A 17,936-nucleotide genomic window follows, 5' to 3' on the forward strand; every position below is an offset into this window, starting at 1 on the left:
AGCTAATTCCAGTGAAGTCTCAGAAGATTAAAATTCCACAGAGTGACATTCCATTCACTCGCTGTGCATGTGAAAACTAGTTTAATAGATCTTCCCAACAACAAAAAAAGACAAACAACATGCAGCTTATAGTTCCACCCAGACCTAAATTGTAGAAAATCTGTTTTTGGTTTGTTTTTGTTTTTGTTTTTTTAAGTATTTGGTTTTGGTTTCTCCTATTCTACATAGAGAGACTGCCAGCCTATCAAGTAGATCCCTATCAAGTAGTGCTTTAGATTTTGCTTTTTGTCTTAATTATTACATGAGCTCGCAGAACTTTCTTGTCAAATGTAAGGGAAATGTTCTGACAGTGAGTAGTTTTCTTTATTAACAGATTGTGGTTTGTATCAAAGCCTGCTCTAAAAATTGTGAAAGCTTGTTATAGGAAGGGTAAGGTTTTGCCATTTCCAGTTACTTTTCTTTGGATGAATAGCTTATTTTAGTAGGTCTGAGCCTAGCAGTGTTGAATAAATTAGTGCTGCAAGTAATTGACTAACAACACTTAGTCTGCAAGAGAAGTCTATGTGTAATCAAAATGCCAGAAAAAACATCAATATTGGTAAGAATATAGTAAGAGTATTTGAAATGCCAATCTGCAGGTTAAAATGACAAGAGGACTCTCTGCCGTTATTTCATGCCTTATTTCTGGATGGAGTAACTGCTATTGATAAATTGAGCTACATGGTCTTCTAAAATTCTTGGAATTGGAAGCTGCTATTGATATAACTGTAGGTGGTTTTTCTCTGAGACAAAATCAGGTGTTTTATCCTTACGTTCAGGGGAGCTTTAATCTTGCTACATGAAGATTTATGTAAATGATGTTGTAAGCATTACAGCTGAAGATTTAATGTCTTCTGATTATTGCCAGTTGCAAGATCAATTTTTCTCCTGTTTCTCTGTATATTTGTATTCATACTTACGTAAGCTTTAACTCTTTAATGAAGAGAGCATCTTGTTGGTTGGTCAGTCTAGGATAAGCATTTGGTTCTGCCTGCTAGGCAGGGGTCTATGTTGGTGGGTCAGTCTAGAGGTAAGGTTTGGTGCATCTCTGCTCAAGAGAAAGCTGAAATACATTAAAAACTGTTGTCCTGACAAATGTGATACTGCATTCAATCTGCAAGTACGTTGTGTGTATGCCTGTGAACTCTTGAAATTGCAATCTCTGTATTCCACAATTTCTTCTCCCTTATGAGAAACTGTTGTGCAGCATAGTAAGGAGGGCAGTTCTTAAACAGTTGGCTTGTACTGTGCTTTGATTCACTTTAGAAAACTATTTTTTATGCCTATTCCCAGTTGTCTCCAGCAAACATTCAATTTTGTTTTTATTTTTAGACCAGTTAAATGTGTAACAGATGAGATAATGACATGCAGATGGATCAAGTTGCAAAGCTAAAGCAAAACCTTTTTAGAAAAAATTGCTTTGTAGTGTAAGCCAAAATCTGGGCCTTCCCTAAAATCACAATTAGAATTGGGCTAATTAACTTCCCAAAGCAGACCAGTCTATTCTCCTTTCTAGATCTATTGAACCAGCTGTTCTTGTTCGAAGTGTGAGCTGCAGAGCTTGCTGTAGCTTACTGCCTACAGGCAGCTTAAGCTTTATTTTAAAAACTTCATGGGAAAAGCTGCTCTTCTATTTGTACTTCAGAACGGTTGGTTTCTTTACACTACTGATAATAATGCAATCACATCTGAAGTAATGCAAACTGAAATAAAAAGGCCTTTCGTTTGGAGGAGGGAAGGAATTCCTTAAGAGATGGCCTTTTAGCTAGTAACTATTGTTGCACATAAAATGCTGTACATATACAGCATTCAGTATTGAGCTTATCAGCAGGGTACAGTTCATCTCCAGTTAAGCAATTACAGCTCATAATACACTCAGGTTTTTTGTCTGGTGACTGCCGAATGAATTATTTGAGATGCTCGTGTGCTTAAGTCAAAATAATTGAAATGAGTATTTTAGATACAGAAAAATGGCCTTTTAAAGTCTAATGTTCATGAATTAAACCAAGCAAATTGTGTTAAATGCATGAATCAATCAAAATGACCTACGGGTGCAACTGATTTAAATAGATTCTATGGATAATCAGTTGGATGAATAGGATTTTGATTTTAATATCGCTGATGTCATAGAAAAGTCATTCTTAATAGTTTTGTTACTCAGAAATCACTTCTGTGCTGTTTTTTATAACTACTGTCAGTTTTTTATCTAGGTTTAAATGGAATGAAATGGAAAAAATGTATTATCTGTCCACCTGCAGGAAGTGTTCTTTTTGTTAGATGTTTGTTTCTTCTGTTTGTGGTTATGGTATCAGAAGTTATGGTATCCCCCAGTGCTCTGGTCTTCTTTAAACAGACCCCATTCTATTTCTGTCACTTCATTTATGAAATACTTTCATAGCAAATACAGGCCCTTAAATCTGAAGCCATGAAATATATTAATAGCTTTATTGCCTATAATCTTAGAAGATGGGAAGGCAGTGAAATTGTCGATAAACATCTTCTGCATAGCATGCAGGAATTCTGCCCATTTACTGTGTAGGATGTGGGTACTGCAGCATTGCAGTACACTACCTGGATTAGTTTAGCTATAGCTGGAAATAGCTTGATAATGTGATGTAGCACACTGATGCTTCTCTCATTAGTAGTGGGAACAACAGACTCGTAAGCTGTTCATTTGGGTGGAAGATGGAGTCCTGTAATGCAGCTGAGCTAGGACTCATTTTTGATCACAAGTGCTTAGGAGGTTGTTCTGATGGCATGCCTGAGATCACCTTTTTGTTTTCTTGCAGGTTATACAGAGAATATTTTATACAGTAAATAGGTCCTGGTCTGGGAAAATCACTTGCAATGAGCTCAGGAAAAGCAATTTTTTGCAGGTACGTAGCATCTTCTGTAAGATGTCTTCGCAAGTTTAAAACAAGCACTAACTAAATGCTTTAGGGAGTAAGATAGGCATTTCCTTCTCTTGCAAAATCTAGTAGGGACTAGATTATATTAATTCTCCTACTGTAGAATATGCTTAAATGTCATTTTATGTAGATCTGCATATGTGCAACTCTGATAAGCAAAAGTCTAGCTGATCTCGTTCTTCTGTGGATACTTTAGCTTTCAACCTTGTCTGTTAAGTCTTTGCTGTCATGCTGTGTGATGCACATCGTCTCAGAAGCTCATGATTCTTCCACTGACATACTGTTAGGTAACAGTAATATTAGTCTGGTTATCAGAACTCAGATGATTCAGCAGCTGTCTTAAAAATTCTTTAATGTGTTCTGTTTATCCTTCTGATAATAGAATGTGGCATTATTGGAAGAGGAAGCTGATATTAACCAGCTGACAGAGTACTTCTCATATGAACATTTTTATGTTATCTATTGCAAATTTTGGGAGCTGGATACAGACCATGACCTCTATATTGATCGGAAGGATTTAGCTCGACATAATGATCATGGTATGACAAATGAAGCATCTTTCTTTACATGTGTTAAATTACTTGCAAGCTTTCAACTGAACAAGTGGTTAACTGCAAAGGCCAGTGTTCAGGAGTCTGTTCCTGTAGCTGATCCTCCTTGCTTAGGGGAATAAAGCAGGACAAGTAAGCTCCGATCCTGCTTTGTGTTCAGGAATACCAGATTGGAAGAAAACTCTGAATTCTGATCCTGACAAAGAAGTAGAGGAGGAAATAGGTCACTTTTCACCCCTTGAGATCAAGTCTACACACTTAGAAATTTAAGTCTTGATGTATTATCAGTGGGGGATTGTTTTGGAAACAATCTGTTACTCTTAAAGTAGTATGACATTTATGGCAAGGTATGGAAGGAGAAAAAAGTAGGGCAAATATATGTTGTTACTTTGCTTATTTTAGTTTATTCAGCTGCAGTATGTTTTCTTTAAATGTCATTTAGTAGCTTTCTATTTTCTATATTCAAAATATACAGTCACTAAGATTCTGTATTCTTGCACACTCCCTATTTTAAATGTTCTTGTATGAACATTTTACCTTTTATGAAGCTGTTATTTTTTTTGTATGGTTTGTGTCCCTTGTCATCATTGTCCTCTTCAGGACTGGAAAGTTCACTCAAATGCTAACTGACCATGGAATATTATCCCAGATTAAAAAGAATAAGCATCATTCTGATTGCTTTTGGGAGCTTGCCTGTAGAAGTCTTTATTTTAGGACACTGAGGCAGGATTATTTCATTTGTGAGGTTGCTCTAGTAGGCACACTGTTTATAAATACACACACACACATGCACACACAATTTGCCAAAAGCAAGGGCACTTGAAACTATAATGGCACTTGAAAACATGATTTACTTGTCAAAGAACTAATAAATGCCATCTTACTAATCAGCCAATTTTATTACTTTTGCTGTGTTACTGTTTCTGCATCGTCTGAATTCAAAGTTGGTTGGTTCAAGGCTCAAAAGAATTAATGAGCACTGTAGGTGATCCTTCTTACAGATGTTTATATATGAGGTTTCTGATAAACTTTTCAGCTAGACAGTACATGGTAAAAGTAACACGTGCACCACTGATAGGATTTTAAATCTTTCTTTCACAGCAATATCAAATAGAATGATAGAGAGGATCTTCTCAGGAGCAGTAACAAGGTAATTATTTTGCATGCTGATCTAAACACAGTCTAATATTCATATATTTTCTTGCAAAATTGAGTGTCATTATCCTCAGAATTAAATAATGTCCCCTTGAAATGAAATGCTGAACTTCAGGATTTAATACTGAGCAATCTCCCAAGCGTTCTTGAAAGCTTTGGCTCAGCCAAGGATCTTCAGTCTTTCTTTATTACAGCAAGCGCTCATCGCTTAGTATCATATGGCATAGCAAGGATGGGAATAAAGAGGGGAAGAAATGCTGGTGGTGTTCTCATATCCTTAAATCCTGAGAAGCTTTCAAAGGGATTTGGGATTTTTAATACTACTCGCACAATCAAATTTGCAACAAGTTCTTGCATCAGGGTTGCAAAAATAAGTCTAGAATGTGGTCAGTAAACAGAAATAACAAAAGCTGAAATGAATAACAAATGAAGTGGACAGATATGTCTACAGATTACACAACTGTGTGAGCAGAGAAGGATTAGGAGTGAAACATAACAAGCTGTGACCTGCTTTCCTAACTTTTTGCTAGAAAGGTTGATTGTGCATGTTGAATGTATTTGGGTTCTGAGCTCTGTGGTATGAGTAGGAAAAATCATTTTGTTATCACATATACTTCATGAATGTTCTGTCTCCTTTTTCTTTTCTTTTTTTTTTCTTCTTTTTTACAACACTTCTAGTACACATTTTTGTTCTTTTGCCACCTTCCTCTTTAAATATCTATTGCAGTAGCAACAGAACAGAACTCGTAAGGTCTTTTTTTCTTAATGATCGTAGTCACTGATAGGCCACCTTCAAACACTCTGTCTTTTGATAGATGAACAGTTAATAGCACCAAGGAAAATAATCTTTGTTTAGTAAAGCCTGGATGATTTAACATAAATTCTTTTTTTTTTTTTTCTCTGCATTGATTGTCAAGAGGTAGAAAAGCACAAAAAGATGGAAAAATTAGCTATGCTGATTTTGTCTGGTTTTTGATATCTGAAGAAGACAAGAAGACACCAACTAGGTAAGAATGCATTTATTTTATCAGAAATAAAGACTGGCTTATACAAAAGACCGCTGATGCTCAGCTGGAACTTAAGAAACTAAATAATTAAAAAGATGAGTAGAATACTGGCGCAGTTGGTTACATCATTCTTGTTTCTCAGTGTCTTTGATTGTTGCTGCATAAAAGTCTTTAATATCAAAGCAGATAACTATTTTTCTTCATGTGCTATAGGTTGATTACTTATAGTCGAGCTCGTACACAAAGGGAACTACAGTTGTTTCGTGATACCAGTGGTATTGGAACTGTACAGCTAGCATTAGTAGTAGAATGTTTGTTAGAAACTTACTGCGTGATATGTTACTGGCTTGCTCAATATGGAAAAAAAAACTTGTTTTGATACAAAATTATATTTTCATTTGGCTCCTATCGACAACTGTTTACATGGCTTGATAGTGATAGGAAAGGTGAATGGTTTTAAACTGAGATAGGGGAGATTTAGGTTTAGATACAGGAGGAAGTTTTTCACTCAGAGGGTGGTGAGGCACTGGAACAGGTTGCTCAAGGAGGCTGTGGATGCCCCATCCCTGGAGGCATTCAAGGCCAGGCTGGATGTGGCTCTGGGCAGCCTGGTCTGCTGGTTGGCCACCCTGCACATAGCAGGGGGTTGAAACAAGATGATCTTTGAGGTCTCTTTCAACCCAGGCCATTCTGTGATTCTGTGACTTTTATGTAAAGCCACATGTTTAAGTTTTCTCCTTCCTCACTCCCTCACAACTAAAAAGTGCATTTTCAGATGCAAATAATGTTACATGAAAGGACAAATACCAAAACTGTTATCAGGACAGTTTTTCATGTTGAGTGACTTCCATGACATTATGGAATGTAGTCTTAAAACTAGTTTTGCATCTGTATGTAGAATAGCCTATTAAACAAGCACTGTAAATTCTGAAAATTCTTGCATGCTTGTGTAAACTGCTTGTTGCTGTTAATTATTGAATTTCAGCATTGAATACTGGTTTCGCTGCATGGATCTTGATGGAGATGGTGCTCTGTCTATGTATGAATTGGAGTATTTTTATGAAGAACAGTGCCAAAAATTAGATAACATGGCCATAGAACCCTTGCCATTTGAAGACTGTTTGTGCCAGATGCTGGATCTTGTGAAGCCACAATGTGAAGGTAGTAAAACCCTTTTCCATTCTGTAACTCCTGCTTTTCTGGATAAAGATCTAGAGAACCACTAACAGCGTGGTCATACCAAAAATAAGCCTTTGGATGGTCATCTATCTAAAAGTCTGTTGGTGCATAAAAGTGGTGTTTATTAGTTGAATGATCTTCCAAGGATGGGCAAGCGTTCATTTCAGTACTAACATTGAATATGCTGCTTAAAAATATCCATTTTAATGGATAATAGCCATGTTATTCTCAAATCTTTTTGATGAGGTCTTTTTCACTATCTGGCTGAGGTGATATTGCATATTGCTGCGTTGTTGAAGAGAAGCATACTGCATGCTCATGGCTTCTACCCCATGTGCTGTTTCTGATATTGGTCACATAAGTTTGATAAAACTTTTTTGTAGCTGGGATGAACAAGTTTTCAAGGATTTCTTGAACTCAATGCAACTGAGGTTGGCACGTATCTAAACCTAACATCTGAACACACGTCCGGACTTAGTGCTGATAATCCTTTTTATGGCTATGCTTTTTAATGTGAACTTCAGTGTGTAAAAGGATTTGGCACGCAGTCTGGTTGCTATTCTTATACAGACTCTGGATCGCCGTAAATGTGGAACTTGCATATTTGTCCTTGAAGTGTTTGATAGGAGCAGTAACCTCTACCACGTACGCTCATGTCTGCTGTGTTCATGGTGAAAAGAAATTGTTGAACGTCTGTGCTTCTGATTACCAAATATAATGTTGTGCTGAAGTCTTGCATTTGTGCACTCTTCTAGATGAGGAGTTGACTTTTGCCTACTATTATTTCAAGAGTCACTTCAGTAGTGCGTAAGAGGCTTACTCTGTTTACTATCTACAAAATTATGGTTGGAGTATAAATTAATAGTTCTGCTTGTCGCCCACTTCCTTTCCAGTATTAAAATTACCAGAAACTTTCTTTTGTTGAAAGAAAGGCACTTGACTTTTATGGAGACGTGAAGTTTCACATACTAAGAGAATTGAAATAACTCAAAATTTGCTCAAGAGAACTCACAGCTTCACTTGATGATTTAAATAAAGTTAATATGAATTTGCTAGGTGAAAACGCATAAAGGTGATAAAATTGTAAATGAAAAAGATGTAACATGTATGTTTCAGCTGGAAGCTTTAGTTCTAGATATCTGTGGAATTAAGCCCAAGATCAGCATGTGTAATTCAAGGTGAGGGAGGATTAAAGATTAAGTGAAATAAACACTTAAGAAAAATTAAATGGTTGCCTACAGTAATATCCCAGACTTAAGGTGTCCCTTCCAAATGCTTCTGAAAGACATTTTTGGTAGTGTCTCAGATCGATGAGATTTGTGTCTCTTACGTACGATGTAGATAGTATAAGGAGGTTGTGAAAGGCCTTAGCCAGGGGAAAGAGTTGTATGGGACAATGAAAGCAAAAACAGACTGTGAAGATTTGATGGGTTTTCATGAAACCTGAATGATGTGGAAAAGAAGAATTAAGAAAAGCTCTTCTATTGTTTTCCTGACACAAAACTAGCTTCATCAATTGATGCTTCAGTTGGTAGATTTGAAACAAAAGCTAATATCGTACAGTATGGTACAGTTTGTTACAAGATGCCTTGTGTACCAAAAAGCAAATTCTTGAGTTTGTAGAGACCTAAATTTAGCAATCTTGATTTCATTCTGGTCTCGTTGGTCTCTGAGAGACAATGTGGGTGTCTACATGAGTGTTAGGTATCTAAGCTCCCATTGCAGTAAATGGAAACTAGAGAGCAAATTGGTGAACCAAATATAGGTGCCGCACTTAAATTGGGAGCTTATATAACTAGGACTCACAATCAGTTGCTTGGTTGTGGAGAGATGCTGCCACTTGAGATGACCTGATACATCAGACATCTGTGTGGGTCTGACAGATACGACACAGGTGCCGTGAGGGCTTTATGATGTTCTGGAGCATCAGCTGTAAGCTAGACAGAATACACGCAGATGGTGGCAGATGTGTGGCAAGCATTTCCAAATGGGATTGAGATTCAAAGACCTCGACTTCCCTCCAGTGCCCTTGAGCCATACATTGTTAAAGGCTGCTAAGCTGGGTCACTAAGCTGAGGAAATACCGTTCTAAGTCTGGCTTCTATTGAGCTCTTCCATAACATCTGCAGTTGGCTGCTCTTTGACAGACAGTGGAAGACCAGCCCTAGATAAAGCATATTAATAAATTCCTAACTTTCAGCAATAGCCATCTGTCCTTACTTGCACATCTGATGTTTTTCAATCTCTCTGTTCAATAGTCAGCCTTGAAATAAGGTAACATTTTCAAGCAACTCAGTAGATATTTCCAATGCTTTGTTATCCATTGCTGGGAGGATTTTTAAGAATCACTTCATGAAACAAAACACCTCTGAATTCTTAGCCTATCACTCAAGCAGTAAATACTGGTCAAGCTGGGCAAATAAGAAAAACTACTCTCTGTAAAAAGCTCATTTACATGAAGCACAGTCACACTCTCAGGTCTAAAATACACACTTGAATGTTCAGGTCAAATAGAAGTTCTTATCCAAGGGAGAGCTGAAGGAGCTCAGTAAGATGGGGGTTACTTTCACTTATGTAATGCAGAATAATTCAGGCTAAAAGAAAGGGGAGCCACTGTCATACAGGGAAGGGAGAGGGATGCTGCCAGAGGAGCTTCCTACCTGCTGCCTAAACACTTTGGCAAGGAAGCTCACTGGAGGCATCTCTCTCTTGAGGAATCTCAATTAGCTTGAATGTTTTTTTTAAATCTAGGTGTGGTAGATCTGCATCTCACTCCAATATATTGAAAGCAAAGGAAAATATCTGCAATAAATTGTTACATATTTCACCTATTTGGATCTCCTATTGTGTTGAGCATCAGTAGCAACTGTTCTTAAGCATAACAATAACTTCTGAGTAGCATTTCTCCCTTTTGGAGAAAGGATAATCACAGCTTTAAATATCTTCTATCTTGTGTGCAGGAAAAATTACTCTGCATGATTTAAAGAGATGTAAGTTGACAAATGTGTTTTTTGATACCTTTTTCAACATTGAAAAATACCTCGACCATGAACAGAAGGATCAATTTTCTATTTTGCGGGTGAGTATGAAGCTGTAAAATAAATAATAATAAATAATAATAAATAATCTTTCTAGCTGCATACTTAAGTCATTAATATAATTATCACTACATTGTAATCATTACAATTAGTATGTGGTAATGATAATATAATTGTCGTTATAATTTTGTCTAACTTGCAATGTGATTGCTTAGGAGAGTGAAGGTGAAAGTCCAGAAGTCTCTGACTGGGAGAAGTATGCTGCTGAAGAGTATGACATCTTGGTAGCAGAAGAGGCAGCAAGTGACCAGTGGAATGACGGGTAAGAATGTAACAGCTGAGCTGGTACTTGGCCTTTATGCTGTTGCAGAACCTCACCACCACTACTGTCATTCATGCTATTTTTCCAGACTAGTGTTGTTGCCTGTGGTGGAGGAAGGAGTAATTTAAGTGCTCTGATAATGAGTGGTGGCCCTGAACAGTCCATGTCGAGACTGGTGCTGTTTAATATCATCACTGTTGACATAGGGAGTGGGATTGCGTGCAGCCTCAGCAAGTTTGTGAAAAGCCAAGTTTTGTGGTGTAGTAAAGGTGGTGGAGGGAAGGAATGCCATCCAGAGAGACTGACCTGCTGAAGAGGTGGCCTTGTGCAAACCTTATCGAGTTCGACAAGGCCAGGTGCAAGGAAGAGCCTGCTCTAGGGCTGGGGCAATCCCACGCACGGATAGAGGCTAGATGATGAGTGGAATGAGTGTCTCTTCAGAAGAAGGCTTAGTGGCATTGGTGGAAGGAAAACTTGATATGAGGCAGCGATGAGGTGCCCTCACAGCCCAGAAAGCCAGCTGTATATTGGGCTGCATCATAAGATGTGTGGGCAGGGGGGAGAGGGAGGTGATTTTCCTTCCATAGCCTCTGCCCTCATGAGACCCCATCTGCTTTCAGCTCTGGGAGTCCCAACACAAGAAAGACATGGAGCTGTTGGTGCAGGTCCAGAGCGAGGCCACAGAGATGAACAGAGGGCATCTCTCCTATGAGGGAAGGTTGAGGGAACTGGTCTTGTTGAGCCTGGGGAAGAGTCAGTTCTGGGGGGAAACCTTAAAGCAGCCTCCCAGTGCCTTAAGGGGAGACCACAAGAAAGCTGGGGAAGGACATTTTAACAAAGATTGTAGTGATAATGGCAAGGGGTGATAGTTTTAAACTAGAAGAGGGCAGGGTTTATATGAGACATGAGGAAGAAATTCTGGCAGTGGCACAGGCTGCCTGGAGAATTGTATGCCCCATCCCTCCAAGTGTTCACAGCCAGGTTGGATGAGACCCTGGGTGGCAGTGGAAGGTGTCCCTGCGTGCAGCAGGGGATTGGGACAAGACTGTCTTTAAGGTTCCCTCCAACCCAAGACATTCTGTGATTTATAATATGTGAAAAGGGGAGAGCATTTTCAAATTTCTTTTTGTATCTTGGAGTGAAAGTTGTATTCCATGAAGAAAGAAGAGCTTGGAAAGAGATGGGAATTTGCATTTGGTTTGATAGTGTTTGAATAACTGTCTTCTGAGCACAGGACAGACAGAGCCTACAAATAGTATCTGTGCTGTCCTTTATTTTTGATGACTGGAAAAGCTGTTGTCATCTCTCTGTATTGCTATGCAACAGGCGAATTAAAAAGCTACATTTGGGATGTTAGCATTTATTTAAAGAAAGAAAGTCCTTCTCTGAAAGGTAGAATTAATTCTTGTAGAATGCTATAAATTGAAGGGTTGCATGTCAACATGGTCGTTTTGGTAGAATATACATGTTTTCCAAACCCTCTTTTTCTTTTTTTTTTTAATCATAATTCAGTAAAGCAACTCTTAGAGTGAGTTTTTATTTCCTATTTTGTAGATTTTAACAATTTTGGGAAGGGCAAAATAATGTTTTTTAAAGGGAGGGGGTGATTCAAACTGTTTTTTACTCAGCCTGATCTTTAGCTAGTGTTGCCACAAAGTGTTAGGTTTACCAGGAATGTTACTGAAGCTGGGTTAATAGATTTGTCTATGAAGCTATTCAATGGAATCACATTCACAAATGAAAATGTTTCTTTCCTCCTGCCTCTGATGTTCTTGCTGCTCTTTAGGGCAGTTTGGTTAGGTTGTGGATGGACTCAGTGACCTTCAAGGTCTTTTTCAACCTGAGCAATTCTATGATTCTATTATTCTACTCTGTTAGTGTTTGTGATGGCTTTCTAGTGTTTAACACTTCTCTGCGCTGTCATTCTCTGAAAGAATGCTTCTCCTTATCACCACATAATACCATTGTAAGTCAAATTTGAAGAATGCAGCAGGAAATGAAGGTTTTGTGCTGGACAGATACTGCAGTGTCTGAAGCTGCTTTGTTGCCTAATCTTGTTGAGTAGATGGAAATAATCCCATGCTGAGCTGAGATTCAGTAGCACTTGGAGAGACATACATGAACTGCAGTTGGCCTAGCCCAGGAAATGGTCCATTCTTTGATCATGGAAACACCAAGGTTGGAAAAGACCTTCAAGATCATCCAGTCCAGCCACCCTCCTATCACCAATAGTTCTCACTAAACCATGTCCCTCAGCACAAAATCCAAACGTTCCTTAAACACCTCCAGGGTCGGTGACTCCACCACCTCCCTGGCAGCCCATTCCTGTGCCTGACCACTCTTTCAGAAAAGCAGTATTTCCTAACGTCCAGCCTGAATCTCCCCTGGCGCAGCTTGAAGCCATTCCTTGTAATTCTGTCACCAGTTACACAAGAGAAGAGGCTGACCCCCAGCTCACTACAGCCTCCCTTCAGGTAGTTATAGAAGTAGTGAGGTCTGCCCTGAGCCTCCTCTTCTCCAGGCTGTACATTCCCAGCTCCTTCAGCTGCTCCCCATAAGCCCTGTGCTCCAGACCCCTCACCCTCCTTTTGCCCTCCTTTGAACCCGCTCCAGAGCCTCAATGTCTTTCTTGCAGCGAGGGGCCAAAACTGCACACAGCACTCGAGGTGCGGCCTCACCAGAGCTGAGTACAGGGGGACAATCATTTCACTGCCCTGTTCCTGCTGGCAACACCGTTCCTGATGCAAGCCAGGATGCCATTGGCCTTCTTGGCCACCTGGGCACACTGCTGGCTTATGTCCAGCCGAGCATCAATCAATACCCCAGGTCCATTTCCTCTACACAGTCCTCCAGCCACACCGCCCCAAGCCTGTAGTGGGGTTGCTGTGGCCAAAGTGCAGGACCCGGCATTTGGCCTTGCTGAAACTCATCCCATTGCCCTCAGCCCAGCTCTCCAGCCTGTCCAGATCCCTCTGTGGGGCCTCGCTACCCCCAGACATTAGACTGGTCCCTGAACAGCACTGAAGCAGATCTTTCTCCAGTGCTAGCATTCACTGACATTAGCTACACGCTTTGTTAGCCACCATGATCAGCAGATGGTTGTCAGTAAATGGTCAGCTTTTGTTTTCCTGCTTCTTGTTTCCTCTGACTTCCTTGTACTCACGCCTGCTTCATTAGGCACCTCCTAACACACCCAAACTTTGTCACCTGTTCGCAGATACGAGGCTGAACTGAATCCTGTAGACCATCAGAAGGCCAATGTCCTGAAGTATCAAATGGAAAAAAGACCTTTTTTTGAAATGCCTTCCCATCTGGCTGATGTAGACTTGGACGAATACGACTACGAAGAGGACTTTGAGTAGCGGTTGCAGTCATCACTTGCCGAAGAGAAGGGACAGTCTGCAGCAGGTCTGCTACACACCTATATGTTTCAGTGGGTTTTGGTTCCAGGAACTCAGCTTAGTTTTGTGCTAAAAGTATTTAATCACCAGACTACCTTTTACATAAAAGAAACGCATTTGTATGGAATGACGAAACTTTTTGTATTTATTCAATACTCTATAGTTTGTAAAATAGATTAAAATATTTATTTACAGATGTTGCATAATTCCTTCTTGGAAGAATAACACTATTTGACTCGAGGGTAAACCTACTGTTTTTAAAACAACTCTGTACTTGTAAGGTGGCGTGTGGTGCGCTGACCATCTCCATCCCTTATGTAAATAGGTATTCCTGTACTGCTGCGGGAGGGGAGGAGGCCGTGCACTGCCAGCCAGGTGTGCGCCTGTGCTCACACAGGTTGTAGGGCTTTTCTGCCTTGCCAAGGAAGAGATGTCACTGTGAGCGTGGGATTCGTCTCTTTCTTACAGATAGTTTCAGGGGACAAGCTGGGCATTTTGGTGCATGAGGAAAACTAATGCCAGAAACAAGTCGCCTCCCTTCTCTGCACAGTCCTTATTTGCCTCAACTTTAACTTGCTTGGCCTTTTAAACTTCAGTGTTTTCGTTGACATTCATTATAAAGAGACGATTTAATAGTGAAGTCTGTTCGTGTTCATACTTGATCCAAAATGAGAGTGTTGAATTCTTGTAGAAGGAACCAATTTTTTAAAAATCCTTTGTATAAATGTTACCTGATCAGTGATGTGCACTAATTTGTTGTGGGCATTCAGTGCTTTTGTCTGTCCCTCCCCTTCAGTTGTTTGCTATTGACACATTCCATGGATATTCATTCAGTGTCACAGCAGCTTGAAATTGTTGCCTCACTGTTAAACAGATTGTGTTGGGAAAAAAAATGGACAGAGAGATGTAAGTTATTTTTTGGTTGCAGTGTAGATCTGCTTAAAGTGTTTTAAAATCATGTTTGTATTTGCAAATAAAGATTTTCATACGTGTAATGTAATGGTTCTAATTAATGTTATGTACTACATATAATTAACTTCCTATTAAATACCTTAAATGGTTCTTGTGAGTTACAAATGTATGCAGTCTGGTTAGATAATTACACCAAGCTGCATATTCAGAGCAATTGAGCTCTAGCAGCCTTTTCTCATCCCAGAGGTGGTGATGCTGAACAGCTGGATGTGGGACAGAGATCTGCTCTGCTCATCACACGCCCTCACCCAGAGCCCTGCAGCCCTGTGCAGCTTCAGTAATGACAGCAATCAGCTCCTGCCTGTAGTCAGTCTGACCAGGGCAGTGCAGCCCTCTTCAATACTGCTCTGAGGGGTTTCAAAAAATAAACCTGTGGGCTGCTATTGCAATCTTTACAGAACCTTGCATGTCCCATTTCAGATCTCTCAAAATGTTTGATAGATACTTTCCTGTCGCTGCATCCCTGTCATTTTGGGCTTTAAAACAGTAAAGAGCAAGACCAAAGGATTTAAGCTGTGCTCCCTGAAGTTGCCATGAGGAAGGGCTCTTTCAGAAGATAATCCTGAGCTTGTGTTGCTGTTCAGAGATTGTGGCATTCTGCTTTGCTCCGCTTGAAATCCTTCAGCTGGAAGCCAGTTTCTTACAACCACTCATCCACAGGCACCTACAGCAAAGGCCTCTCTGACCACATTTCTCTACCAAACAGCACCATTTTCTCTGCAAAGGCTGTAGCACAGAAGCTATTATTGCTACTTTGTGGTTAATGAATTGCCTCTTTATCCCTGCTCCCATTACACTTCTGCTATTCAGTCCCCTCTTTTCCTAATAGTCAAATGGAGCAAATCATGGCGTCACAGTAGAAATACGTTTTCTTGCAATACCCTGAATTGTACCTTCCATGAATAGCAATGGTTAATGTGGTTTATTTTACACAGTTACAATCCAAAATATATAGAGTGTATATATATATATATAAAAAAAATAAAGCTGATGGATTAATGCAGCATGCAGTTCCACAGAGCAGCAAAGCAGCAAAAAAAAAATCCCCAGCCTCCTCCCTCCAACCAACTCGTGTGAAGATCATTTCCAAACTCTTAATGGAAACATGATGATGAACGGTTGTATTTACAGCCCATTTATTTACATTATCTTTTCACGCTTTTCATTTTCCAAGTAAACACGCCATGATTACAGTGTATGGAGAATTTATTCCAGAGGAAAATACTCAGCTGGTCCGCTGTTGTTTTCTTTGTTGCTACAAGTCTTGAATCAAGTCTCTTGGGCGCACGCCCTCAATCCCCACAGGCAACAAACGCCATTTCTGTGAGCGCTGGCATTCAGGAATACTTTCAGACGATTGGGTCCAAGTCGCAGGCTCTTTTCTCCCTGTGCTGGGGTTGTGTACAAGGATCTACACCCATCTCCATCCATCCTGGGCACCCCAGAAAGTAAGGAGTGCATCCAGCAGAACAATAAATAGGTGAGACACGCTTGCTCAAGTCAGAGCCTGGGCAGAGCCTTCAAGTCAGAGTATGTCAGTACCCTGATCCAATACTTGGGTTGGAATTTCTTCCAAGACCACATAGAAGTTGAGTAACGATGTTCACAGCTCTCCCCCCTTGAAGCACACCACCCATCACACCAGGAATCCCCATAACCAGCAGTGCAGAGAATTCAACCACGCTGCTAGAAACTGGCACAGGGTGGGTGCCTACAGGGGGGGACTTGACCTGACGCACATCTCCTGCTGCCTTGCTTGATGCCATTGCAACCACACTGTTTAGTTTTACAATTCAAAGAAAGAAACAGTACTGTGTTCTTCATTTCTCTTCCTCTTCTCAGTGTGTTAATTGTCCTACACCGGAAGAAAAAACAAAAGTCACTCTCACACTATCCAGAAAACGTCACGTAAGGGCACATAAAGAATGAGAGTAAAAGCTTCCAAACATTCAGTGATGTGGCCAAAGCTGGCTCTCAGTAAGCATCTGGTTCACTGATATAATTAACTTCTCCTATTATCTTCAGTAAGAGCTGCCCCAGGCCCATTGTCTAAGCAAATATTTTTACACTGGAGCAAAGCCCACTACTTTTTCTTCAGTCACTCCACTACTCCGATATGAGGTGAAATCATTAACTTAACAAGAACACCTCACTTAAAAAGTAAACCATCAGCCAAGGTCTTTGAATGCAGCTATTTTATAGACGCCAGGTAGCCACTAGAAATCAAGGGGTTACCTGAATCACCACCAAAAACTGTCAGTGAAACGCTATTATTTGCATTGTATCAAAAGTTCAGAGAGCAGAGGGAAATGCAAGAGAAAAAAACTGAAGGACATGCTCAGCCCTTGCAACGGATGGCACAGCAAACCTTCAGAGGAAGGAAGGGCAGTGACCAGCTGGAGCCCAAGAAGCCTCGTGCCCTCACTTTTCTTCCCTTTTCATTCCAGTTACTGCTGCAAGACCCATGGTGCACAACAGCCTGTTGGAGTCCATGCACTCCACCCTCCCATTTCCTTCACTGCCCCAAATACTCATTCCTCAGCTGAGCCGAAACCCAGACAGGCAGCTGTAGTTTGGCTACACTCTCCTACCCGATCCCAGAGGCACAGTGCCCTCAATATAAACTCCAGGCTACACCAGCTGCCACTCTGAGCCCACACCACTTATGTGCTTCCCTTTAAATCCCCAGCTGGTTTTGGGAAAATCTAGTCTCCCTAACAACTCCAAATGGAAAAGGGTAAGGAAGCAAGGAACAGCCTTGGGCTGATATCAAGTTGTTGCTGGTTTGTTGTTTGTTTTTTTTTTTAATCTGAAAAGCACAGTGCAAACACAGTTTCTGAAACAGGTATCATTCCTTACAGGCCTATGGCAGTGCCATCTCTATAAGGTATCAGTAATATGAAGCACTGCAGCAAAGGGCTCCTAATATGGTTTTGAACTGAGACAGGAGATTTTGGTTAGATATAAGGAGGGAGTTTTTCCACACAGAGGGTGGTGACACACTGGAACAGGTTGCCCAAGGAGGCTGTGGATGCCCCATCCCTGGAGGCATTCAAGGCCAGGCTGGATGTGGCTCTGGGCAGCCTGGTCTGGTGGTTGGTGACCCTGCACATAGCAGGGGGGTTAAACTAGATGATCATTGTGGTGCTTTTCAACCCAGGAAAACAGTCCAAAATTACCTGTTCTGTACCAACCACATCAACATCAACATCTTCACTTGTGTCTTCCACCTGTCCCTCCACTGAGACATCTTCTGTCTCAATCTCATCTTTGCTGGGGTGGGGAAAGAAAAATGAAAACTGTATCTTAAGAAACATTTCAAGAGAGATTTCACATTGCACAAATTTTATTAAGGCAGCTCCG

General features: G+C 40.4%; 2 protein-coding genes across 7 annotated transcripts in view; one reads left to right on the top strand and one right to left on the bottom strand.

Annotated features, from left to right (window-relative positions):
• Window positions 1-14,596, top strand: part of PPP2R3B (protein phosphatase 2 regulatory subunit B''beta) — a 47,915-nt gene extending 33,319 nt beyond the window's left edge. For 4 of the 5 annotated variants that reach the window (XM_052664829.1, XM_052664830.1, XM_052664828.1 and 1 more), the window contains exons 7-14: window positions 2,829-2,915; window positions 3,331-3,487; window positions 4,601-4,649; window positions 5,572-5,661; window positions 6,647-6,822; window positions 9,801-9,919; window positions 10,094-10,200; window positions 13,418-14,596. In XM_052664829.1, the coding sequence (XP_052520789.1) occupies window positions 2,829-2,915; window positions 3,331-3,487; window positions 4,601-4,649; window positions 5,572-5,661; window positions 6,647-6,822; window positions 9,801-9,919; window positions 10,094-10,200; window positions 13,418-13,562 (930 nt within the window). In that variant the 3' untranslated portion in view covers window positions 13,563-14,596. The remainder of the gene's footprint in view (window positions 1-2,828; window positions 2,916-3,330; window positions 3,488-4,600; window positions 4,650-5,571; window positions 5,662-6,646; window positions 6,823-9,800; window positions 9,920-10,093; window positions 10,201-13,417) is intronic. The other variant, XM_052664831.1, reaches the window with a different exon arrangement.
• Window positions 14,597-15,476: 880 nt separating this feature from the next.
• LOC128071772 (cohesin subunit SA-2-like) overlaps window positions 15,477-17,936 on the bottom strand; it is a 57,327-nt gene continuing 54,867 nt past the window's right edge. For both annotated transcript variants that reach the window (XM_052664802.1, XM_052664805.1), the window contains 2 exons: window positions 17,753-17,846; window positions 15,477-16,428 (listed from right to left, as the gene is read on the bottom strand). In XM_052664802.1, the coding sequence (XP_052520762.1) occupies window positions 16,420-16,428; window positions 17,753-17,846 (103 nt within the window). In that variant the 3' untranslated portion in view covers window positions 15,477-16,419. The remainder of the gene's footprint in view (window positions 16,429-17,752; window positions 17,847-17,936) is intronic.

Source organism: Tympanuchus pallidicinctus, unplaced genomic scaffold (assembly GCF_026119805.1).
Source record: "Tympanuchus pallidicinctus isolate F22 unplaced genomic scaffold, pur_lepc_1.0 scaffold6, whole genome shotgun sequence".
Classification (NCBI taxonomy): Eukaryota; Metazoa; Chordata; class Aves; order Galliformes; family Phasianidae; genus Tympanuchus; species Tympanuchus pallidicinctus.